Source organism: Panthera leo, chromosome B3, assembly GCF_018350215.1.
Source record: "Panthera leo isolate Ple1 chromosome B3, P.leo_Ple1_pat1.1, whole genome shotgun sequence".
Taxonomy (NCBI): domain Eukaryota; kingdom Metazoa; phylum Chordata; class Mammalia; order Carnivora; family Felidae; genus Panthera; species Panthera leo.
The window spans coordinates 69,661,884-69,673,361 of NC_056684.1; the positions used below are offsets into that span (position 1 = coordinate 69,661,884).

Here is an 11,478-nt window from a genome sequence, read left to right on the forward strand (position 1 = left end):
TGACCATTAGTAAAGACAGCATCTTAAAATAAAAAAAATAGAGTATGTTTTATAGCTTTATTTTAAGCTATTATTGATAGATATGTCACTTTGAAGTATACAGGGTGATAATCTGATGCCCATATGCAAATCAATAAATGTGGTATACCACACTAATAGAATGAGAGATAAAAATCATAGGATCATCTCAATAGATACAGAAAAAGAAGTTAACAGTCTTCCACATCCTCTCCAGATTAACAGCTGTCACCAAATTGGGTATACAAGGAATGTACTGAAGCTAATAAAGGCCATTTATGATAAAACCATAGCAAACATCATACTCCATGGTGCAAGTTTGAAACCTTTTCCTGTAAGATTAGGAACAAGAGGGAGGTACCCACTCTAGCTGCTGCTTTGCGACACAGTGCTAGAAGTCCTAGCCATGGTAAATACATAAAAAAAAGAAGTAAAAGACATCCAAATCAGAAAGGAAAAGTATTGTATATGTGTGCAGATGATAAGAGTTTTTTAAATACAGTAAATCCCAAAGACTCTACCAGAAACTTAGAACTAATAAATGCATTTGTTTAGTGATGTTGTAGGATACAAACCAATGTATAGAAATCACTTCATTTCTTACACTGAGAACGAACAATCTGAAAAAGAAATAAAGGAAATAATCTAATTTACAATAGCATCAAAAGAATAAGATACTTAAACATAGGTTTAAACAAAGAAGTAAAAGATATATACACTGAAAATTCAAAGCAAGTGATTATAGACATTGAGGAAGACACACAAAAAAATCAAAAGATACCTTGTGTTCATGGATTGAAAGAATAAAGTGTTTAAAGCTTATCATTATAATTCTATAATGATTAATTCTATATTTCTATATTTTCAATGCAATGCTTATCAAAATTACAATGGCATTTTGTTTTTACCAGAACAGAAAAAATCATCTTAAAATTCATATGGCAAAAGATCCTAAATAGCCAAAGCAATCCTGAGAAAGAAGGACAAAGTTGGAGTCCTCACACTTCCTAATTTCAAACTTTATTTCAAAGCTATACCCATCAAAGTAGTATGGTGCTGGCATAAAAACAGACACATACATCAATGAAATAGAATCCAAGGCCCATAATAAACCCCTGCATATACAGTCAACTAATATTTGACAAGAATACTTAATGGAGAGATGATAGTCTCTTCAACAGATGGTGTTGGGAAAACTGGATAGTCACATGCAAAAGAATGAAGTTGGACCCCTCTCTTACACAAGGAGAGAAATGAACTCAAAATGGATTAAAAACTTAAATATACGACCCTAAACTGTAAAACTACTACTAGAAGAAAGCATAGGGAAACATCTCAACATTGGTCTTGGCAACAATTTTTTGGATAGAACACTAAATGACAGTAACCAAAGCAAAAATGAAGAAGTGGGACTACATTAAACTAAGAACCTTCTATATAGGAGAAGTAAAGCTTATAGAATTGGAGAAAATATTTGCAACAAATTACAAAGGGTTACTACCCAAAATATGCACAGAACTCCTAGCAAAACAAATAATCCAATCAAAAAATGGGCAAAGGAATGAATAGACATTTCCCCAAAGACATACAAATGGTAATAGACACATGAAAAGTTGCTCAGTATCACTAATCATCAGGGAAATGCAAATCAGGTAGTATCTCATACCTATTAGAACGGTCATTATAAAAAAAAAATAAGAGATAACAAGTATTGGCAAGGATGTGGAGAAAATGGAACTTGTGTGCACTGTTGGTGGATGTGAATTTGTGCAGCCACTATGGAAAACAGTCTGAAGGTTCCTCTAAGAATTAAAAATAGAACTACCATATCAGGCAACAATTTCACTTGTAGCCATATACTTGAAGGAAATGAAATTACTATGTCAAGGAGCTATCTGCACACCTGTGTTCATTGCAGCATTATTTACAAGGGCCAAGGCATGGAAGCAACCTTAGTGTCCTTTGGTAGAGATATGGATAAAGAAGCTTTGGTACACACACACACACACACACACACACAGGAATATTTCTTAGCCATCAAAAAGGGAAATCCTGATTTTGTAAGAGAGTAGGTAGACCTTGAGGCATTATGCTAAGTGGAATAAGTCAGGCAGAGAAAGACCAATACTATCCATTCTTTGTTACGTGGAGTTTTGAAAAGTCAGACTCCTAGAAACAGAGAGTAGAATGGTGATTGCCAAGACCAAAGGATAGGGGAAAAGGGATGATGTTGTCCAAAGGGTACAAATTTGCAGCTATAAGAAGGATAAGTTCTGAGGATTTAATGTATAGCATAGTAACAATAGATAACAATTTTCTGTGTATAATACAGTAGTTTTGAGTGTAAATCTTTTTTATAGTGTTTATTGATTTGAGAGAGCACATGTGTGCATGCACATGACGGAGGAGCAGAGAGAATGGGAGAGAAAGAATCCCAAGCCGCCTCTGCACTGTCAGTGTAGAGCCCAACATGGCTTGATCTCACGACCGTGAGATCATGACCCGAGCCAAAGTCGAGAGTCGGTGGCTTAACCGACTGAGCCACCCAGGCACCCTGAGTGTAAATCTTAAATGTTATCACCACACACAAAGTAATGATAGTGAGGTGATGGAGATGTTAATGAACCTTATTGTGGTAATTATCTTATCACATATATGTGTATTGAATCATGCTGTATACTTAGTAAACTTACACAGTATCATATGCCAATATCTCCGTAAAACCGTGAAAAAATTTAGGGTATCTGTAGGTACTTTTGCCTAGAAATTCTAGTAAGATTGCTGAATTACAGATGTAACACTGGTTAATGTTCAACAGGCCATAAATATCTGGGGTTGTCTGACTGGACGGAAAGTGTGTGTATGTCTACTAGGCAAAAATCTGTGAGGAACAAAGGGAACTTCACTATGTCTATATCCTTTAATTAATACTTAATAGTGAGATAAATTAAATATATTCTCCTAGATACTCCTTGGATGGCCTTGGGCATCATGTAGTGTGGAAAGGACAAACACCAACTTTTTGCCTCCAAATTATGTACTTTTCTATGTTTATTGGCCTTTTAATTTTTCTTCCTTTATGAACTGTCAATTCACTCTATTTTTTGTTTTCTACTAGTTCAGCTTATACTTGATTTACCAGAGTAGAAGAAGGTATCTGTAATGATTAATTTGTATGCTATTATTGAAAATGTATTTTATTTTCATGTTTTTCATATTTAATATATTTCAAATCCAAGAAATTATATTCAGGGACTCAGTTTGAATGTAATAATCTTAATGTACTTAATTGTGTGTTAACAGTTTTTGGTTGAATTATCTTCTATTTTTCCAATTTGCTGCACTCTGACCATTCTTTGGGTTGTTTTCCTATTGTTTCCGGGGGAAGTAAAGTGTGCCCACACCTCTCTATCTCCAACTCTCTGCCTTCTGTCCTAATCTGTTTGTACCCCAAGTGTTCACATCCTTCTTCATTATTCTGAGCCTTTCACATTTATTCATGCTTGCTGTTCTTATTTGTTGTTTGGACCTTTGAACACACAAAGAGACTTTGTTGACAAAATGTGTCAAGATTTCTAAGTTCTACAACTGTTTTGCTGAAAATTTTTGAGTTTTTTCCCATTTAAAAAACATAAAATACATTTTTCCTTTCATTAGAGATTTTCCTGGGTTATATAATAAAAAAGCTAAAAAGGATGTAATAAATAAACTAGTAGCTCTTTATTTTGTATAAGAAAATCCTACACCTCTTTCCTCCCTCCCTGATAATCCTGTGAGACCGTTCCCTTGGACTCATGACCTCAGGCTGAGAATCCCAGAACTCTAATGCATCATTTGGTCACCACCTTGTGCTATAGCTAAATTAGGAGCCTTTCTCCAAATAGCAGAGTTTTGTTTAGCTTCTTGTCCTAGGGAGGGTGAGTGGAAGGATATGGGCAATGCTTATGCACGGGAGGAAATTCAGTGTGTGGAACTCCTCTGATTCCCTGAGCCTGATGTTATGAGATCTTTTGACAGATTAGGTAGGTGGTGGTGGTGAAGAGGGGCGGAGGGGTTGGTGGACCATACTCTATAAGAAGACCGTCCTTCACAGGTTCCTATGCTTCCAGAGAGGAAGGGTATACGAAAATGAGCAGAAGCAGGAATTGTACAGGAGGGAAGAGTTGGGGCAACTGTATAGAGAAAGGTATGGGAAAGAAAGTGAAATAGATTTTTCCAGCTTTATTCAGAAATAATTGATACACATCACTATATAAATTTAAGGTGTAGAATATGATGGATTGGTTTATGTATATTGTGAAATGACAAACACGGTCGATTTAGTTAATATCCATCTTTTCATAGGTTAAATAAAAAGAAAAAATTTTTCCTTTTGATGAGAACTCTTAGGATTAACTCCCTTAGCAATTTTCTTGTAGATCATAGAGCAGTGTTAACTATAGTCATAATGTCGTACTGAAGTTGCTTTTTAATGGGAATCCAGATTTGAGAACGAAGATATGGGAGAAAGAGTAAAGCATAGAGTTGCCACAGGCTTACAATTACCGTACCTGCCTTTACTATCTCTGATCTGTATTGTGTTTTCTCCAGTTGTCAGCTCATCTGTGGCTCCGCTTGCTGCATTGCCCAGTATGTGATTTGGTCAAACAATTTCAATGTGACCTCAGGCCTCCAAGGGTCTCTTTCCTTCTTTCTCTGTCTCTTTTTTTTCAAGGGAATGCGTTTAGTTTGTTGTCAAGTTTGTAATTTTAATTCCAGTTTAGGTGTGCAATATCATGTTTCAGAGGTTCTGTACATTGCTCAGTGCTCATCATGATAAGTGTACGCTTAATCCCCTTCACCTAATTCACCCATCCCCTCACCCACCTCGTCTCTGGTAACCGCGAGTTCTCTATTGTTAAGAGTCAAAAGGATGTATGCACTCCTGTGTTTATTGCAGCATTATTTACAATAGCCAAGTTATGGAAACAAAGTGTCTATCTATATCTGAATGGATAAAGAAGATGTGGTAAATACATACACAATGGAATATTGTTCAGCCATAAAAAGAATGAAACCTTGCCATTTGCAACAACATGGATGGATTGAGAGAGTATAATGCTAAGCAAAATAAGAGAAAGACAAGTGCCACATGATCTCGCTCATATGTACAATTTAGGAAGCAAAAATAATGATCGAAGGATCTCTGACTGTTTTGATACCCCATTCTCCTTATTGTGCCAAATAAATACACTGCTCTAAAATTCTGGGTATCAGTTCGTGAACATTTCTGAATGGTGTCACAAAAAGATTTCCTCTGGCTTTTGTCTAAGTTTGTGATACCCAGCTTCATCCAGATCCTCAGAATTGTTTGGAACCTCTTTATCTCATTACTGTAGATATCTGTCACTCTACACATTTTCTGCACATAGCATATTGCCTTATCTCCCCATTCCCCCCTTCCCAAACCTCTTCCCCTAGATGATTGACATTATTTGTCAGTTCCTATTTTACTTTCTCCACTTTGGCACCATTGGTTATCTCCCTAAAATCATGATTTTCTCTGTTTTGATTTTCTCTGCTCTCTTGAATGGAACCAGTGATAGCTCAGCCCTAAACCTATGGCTTTTACTTAGTCTTCTCAATTTGATCACTGGTTAGCATATGAAAATGAGCCGTTCCTTAATTTTTTGACATTCCTATCTCCCTGATTTTTGTATATAGAAGCAGGGCTTTTAAAAGGCAGATAATAGGGGAGCCTGTGCTGACAGGTCAGAGCCTGGAGCCTGCTTTGGATTCTGTGTCTCCTCCTCTCTCTGCCCATCCCACGCTCATGCTCTGTCTCTCTCTCTCTGTCTCTCTCTGTCAAAAATAAATACACATTAAAAAAATGAAAAAAAATAAAAGGCAGATAATATGTAAAAATAGTAGTACTAGTAATATAATAATGATGATGGCAAATACTATGTATTTGTTCTTTTTTGGCCATGCATGTTTCCTCCATTAGCTTTCTTTTATCTGTTCATATGTTATCCTTTGAGCAAATATTTCTTTCTCATGACTTCAAAGTTTGAATGGCTTCTACGTTTCTGTCTCTAGCTGGGATATTTCTTGTCTGTCAATCACCATGACTTTTTACGAATAAATGGGGCAGGCTTTGGTGAATCTCTGACTACCTCCAAAACTTTGGTGGATTTTGTTTTGTTCCCCCCATTCTGGTCAGCAACCACCTTTCTCCCTTTCGTTTAACTTGTACACTAATGTGTAGGTTTAAATCTTGTCTCTGTAGCTATAAAACCTTGGGTAAGTTAATTTATATATGTATTAAATGTTTATGTGGGTGGGATAGAATATTTTTCTGAATAAACTGGAATTTTCCACATTTACTGAAATATAATGACCTATAACATTGTGCCAGTTTATGGTGTACTTTTTTTTTTTTTTTGTATTCTTGGTTAAAGTTTATAGGAGGTATCATTGTTTTAGACCATGAGCAAACATCCATATTTTCTTGATGTAGCCAAGATAGCACTGGATTTGGAATCAGAAGACCTGGTATTTGATTTCAAACCAAGTAACTATGTTTTTAGGTAAGTTACTTTTTTGAATTTGAGATTTTTCATTTATAAATGAAAACAATTCTATCAGATATATCCACCCCTACAGATAATTAAAAGCATCAAATGTGTGAAAGTTCTTAGTAAATATGCACCATGAAAATAATGTATACTTTTCCAACTCTAAGATTGCATCGTTAAATATTTTAGAAACTTTTAAAATATGGTGAAACAAATCATTTTTTTTCTGACTTTAACAATGGCATGGAAGATGACTACTAATTATATCGTGAAGCCTGGAAAATAGAAACTGTAAATTTCCTGATATGTTGGCTGTTACTGGAACCTGCCACCTCACTCCCAGTCTTCCTTTTCCTTTTACGTGCTGCTTCTTGTTTTCTAAAACTTCATAAAGTTAAACCATGAACCATTATAAGAGTTGAGATGAGGCTTGCCTATTCCCAAGTAGAAATTTATAGCAAGAATACCAGGCATCCTTTAGGGAGTGATTGGGAACTATGTTAATGCTTAGTTTTGAATGTGAAGAGTTCCTTTATGCATGCTGGACTTTATGGAAAAATATGGTAGATGAGAAAAACAGAAACTGAAAAATGATGGACTTGAGAAAATGGTTGTACTTCAGAGAAGTGTTATTATCTAAATAATCAGGATATCCTTGCTACTTATTTTGTATTTTAGGAACACGAGAACCAGAAGAAATGGTCCTTTTCCTCTTCAAACTTATATTTGAGGAGAGAAAATCTGTAATTGAAACCATTGAGGGGGCACCCTGGGTAGCTCAGTGGGTTGAGAGTCTCATTTCGGCTCGGGTCATGATCTCCCAGTTCGTGAGTTCGATCCCCACATTGGGCTCTGTGCTGCTGGCTCTGAGCCCACTTTGGATCCTCTGTTCCCCCTCTTTCTCTGTCCCTCCTTCGCTGGTGCTCTCTGTTTCAAAAAGAAATAAAATGTTAAAGAAATTGAAACCATTGAGGAATTATGATTAGTAGCAAAGGATTTGCTCTAATAAGAGAGCAGTTATTATCTCTTCTCAAAAGGCTTTCCTTTCCCCTCTTAGCTTATTAAACTCCTACTGGTTTTTCAAAACTGACAACACTTTCTGCTTTGTAAAGATGTCTCTGAATTTCACAGACTCTTGTGTGTCCTTCTTGGCCAAAAGTAGGCATCTGGAATGTCTCCTAAGATGCTATATATTGTGGCTTATTTTTAATGTGGTGAATGATTATTTTTGAATTAAAATTGAAGTTTCCTGACTTCTAGGAATAAGAGAGAAAGGACGTTTATGTAAAGTATAATTACTAGGAAAATTTTCATACAGGAAATGGAATTTTGATTTACCTTTAAGGGATGGATAGGGTTTGGAAATGTTCTTTATTGTAATACCCTATACATAACCACTAGCTACAGGAGGCTATTGAGCACTTGAAATGTGGCTAGTGTAACCAAGGAAATAGATTTTTAATTTCACTTTATAACCATATGGAACTGTTTAGGACTAAGTAGATCTAGCTTTGGCATACCTCTTCTCTATGATTTTTCTAGCATATGGAGTCAGAAGCCGTATGTAGACTAGAAAATTTGGATTCTGTGTAACTAGTTGTTTGTTCCTCACTGGACTACTGTTTTCTCATTTGTAAATGATTAGCATCGACTAGGTAGTCATTAATGAGCGTTGTGGGGTAATAATTTTTAATGATAATTTATTTTTGTGACAGACCAATGTGAGCGGGGGAGGGGCATAAAGAAAGGGAGACACAGATTCCAGCACAGAGTTCGAACTCGTAAATTGTGAGACCATGAACTGAGCTGTGGATGCTTAACCAACTGAGCCACCCAGACGCCTCTGGGGTATTTTTATGAATGATTTCACTCATCATGTACAACTGAGGTGTGCACATGTGTGCATATATAAATACACACATTAAAGGACAAGGGGCACCTGGGTGGCTCAGTCTGTGGGGCGTCCTACTTCGGCTCAGGTCGAGATCTCATGGCTCATGAGTATGAGTCCCACAGCTGGGTCTGTGCTGACAGCTTGGAGCCTGGAGCCTGCTTCAGATACTCTGTCTCCCTTTCTCTCTGCCCCTCCCCCACTCACGCTCTGTTTCTCTCCTTCAAAAATAAAGATTAAAAAATTTTTTTAAATAAAAGGAAAAGCTTTGGAATCCCTTTTTTTTTTCTATTGCTAGGTTTTTCTTGCTCTTTCCTTTTGGTTCCAGGTATGAGGCTTTTTGTGCATGTATCTTTATTTTACCAGTCCTTACTGTTTATTCTGCAACCTACCTCTTTTTTTTCAGATCACGTCACCTTTTAGCAGCAAATCTAAGTATTATGGGAACTAGAGGGCTGGAGATGCAGAGTTTGACACACAGGCAAGGGAATATATCTCCTACATGGCAACATTTTAGTCTCTGAAAAAAATGGGTAACAAGTAGAGAGATTCATGTAGTCACACAAAATTAGGGGTAGGGAACCATCAGACTTGGCATTTGGTCTCAGACAATTGAGATAATTGAAGTGGAAGAGATGAGATAAGAAAAATAAAAGTGCTAAGATTGATGGAAGGATGGGAGAGAGTCAATGGTTATGTTGTAACTGTGACATTACTGGGCATATCTTCATCCAAACTCCCAAAGCTTAGGGCTCCAATAGCTATAACCAAGGTTCACAAACTTCAGAGATTATAAAGATTCTGGACAGATAAATGGCATTGGCTTCCTTAACTTCCCTGACTACCCCATTCTCCTTGCACATCTCGGGCGAGTCCTGCTAACCATCTTTCTAGGTACTTATAGTTTCTGGGTTTCATGCAAGTACCCTGTGCCATCAACATCTATTCTGCCCTTGGTCCTGGCATACACCCAAGTCACCTCTGTATCCTATGTCTGGTTTCCTTAGCTCGCCACTACCCTGTGGGCTTAGTGTGAATTGCAAAAGTGATTGTAGGTAGTGGTATAAGACCTACTACAAGAGACATAATATGTGCCTGAGATGAGTTGAGGGTAAGAAATTAGACAACTTAAGGGTCGCCTGAGTGGCTCAGTCGGTTAAGCGTCAAACTTCGGCTCAGGTCATGATCTCACGGTTCATGAGTTCCAGCCCTGCATCGGGCTCTGGGCTGACAGTTCAGAGCCTGGAGCCTGCTTCAGATTCTGTGTCTCCCTCTGTCTGCCCCTCTGCTGCTTGCCCTCTGTCTCTCGCGTTGTCTCAAAAATAAATAAACGTTAAAAAAAATTAGAAAAAAATAAGACAACTTGAATGACTGAGGAATTATTGTATAAATAATTAAAATATTACCAGTGAGTGGTGCCTGGGTGGCTCGGTCAGTTAAGCATCTGAGTTTGGCTTAGGTCTTGATCTCATGGTTGGTGGGTTCAAGTCCTGCATCAGGCTGTTTGCTGGCACCATGGAGTCTGCTTGGGATTCTCTGTCTCTTTCTGCCTCTCTTACCAACCCCCCCCTCCCCCCGCATCCCTCCTTCTCTGTCTCTCTCTTCCTCTCTCTCTGCTCTCCCCCTCTGGTGCTGTCTCTGTCTCTCTCAGTATAAATGCATAAACTTAAAATATTAAAAAAAAAGCAATAGCAGTGAATTCTGGCATATGCAGTCTTTACCTCTTATTCCTTTTTCTGTTTGTGTTGCACTGCACCACCTTCCCTGCCCCTCCCGATCCTTGCTATATACATCTATGTTTTCATATTTGCTTCATTTTCTTGTTTATAGGTCTGTAGTCCTGGTAGCCATTGTGTTAGGAATATTGTATGTGGAAGTGACTCAACTGCTTTAGGTGACCCCAGTAAAATGCATATTTAATAATGACCCTGAGAAGGAATTGAGGAGATATCTTGTTCTAACAATGTGAATATCCTTGATTAATTAATCATTTTAATGTAGAACTTTATTAACATTCTCATTTTAGTTTCTTGTTATTTTCTTTTGTCTGAAAACATTCTAGCGGATAAATCAATGGATAGAGCAAATCACTCTGTGGTGTCAGAGTTTGTGTTCTTGGGACTCACCGATTCCTGGGAGATCCAACTTCTCCTCTTGGTGTTCTCCTCTACGTTTTATGTGGCAAGCATGATGGGAAACTCCCTCATAATGCTCACTGTGATTTCTGACCCTCACTTACACTCCCCCATGTACTTTCTGCTGGCCAACCTCTCCTTCATTGACCTGGGAGTTTCTTGTGTCATTTCTCCGAAGATGATTTATGACCTTTTCAGAAAGCGTAAGGTCATCTCCTTTGGTGGCTGCATCGCTCAAATCTTCTTCATCCACGTCATTGGTGGCGTGGAGATGGTGCTGCTCATCGCCATGGCCTTTGACAGATATGTTGCCATATGCAAGCCTCTGCACTATTTGACTATTATGAACTGAAAAATGTGTATTTTGCTTACAGTTGCTGCCTGGGTAATTGGCTTGACCCACTCTGTGATTCAACTGGTTTTTGTAATAACATTGCCATTCTGTGGCCCTAATGTGTTAGACAGCTTTTATTGTGACTTTCCTCGGTTCATCAGACTTGCCTGCACAGACACCTACCGTCTAGAGTTCATGGTCATAGCCAACAGTGGGTTCATATCTCTGGGATCATTCTTCATATTGATTGTCTCGTACATTTCTATCCTGATCACTGTTCGGAAACACTCTTCAGCAGGCACAACTAAGGCCCTCTCCACTTTGTCAACTCATGTCATGGTGGTGATTCTGTTCTTTGGCCCTTGCATCTTTGTTTATATCTGGCCTCACCCCACCTCACACCTAGACAAAAATCTTGCTGTTTTTGATGCAGTTCTCACTCCTTTTTTTAACTCAGTCATCTATACATTCAGGAACAAAGAGATGAAAGTGGCAATGAGGAAAGTGTGTAGTCGGTTTATTATTTATAGAAGGATTTCTTAA

At 37.8% G+C, this 11,478-nt stretch overlaps 1 protein-coding gene across 1 annotated transcript; it reads left to right on the plus strand.

The window, feature by feature from the left end:
- Positions 1–10,539: 10,539 nt before the first annotated feature.
- On the plus strand, positions 10,540–11,478 carry LOC122222248 (olfactory receptor 4F3/4F16/4F29-like). The gene is given in 1 exon segment (XM_042942537.1): positions 10,540–11,478. A coding segment is annotated over 1 exon segment (939 nt).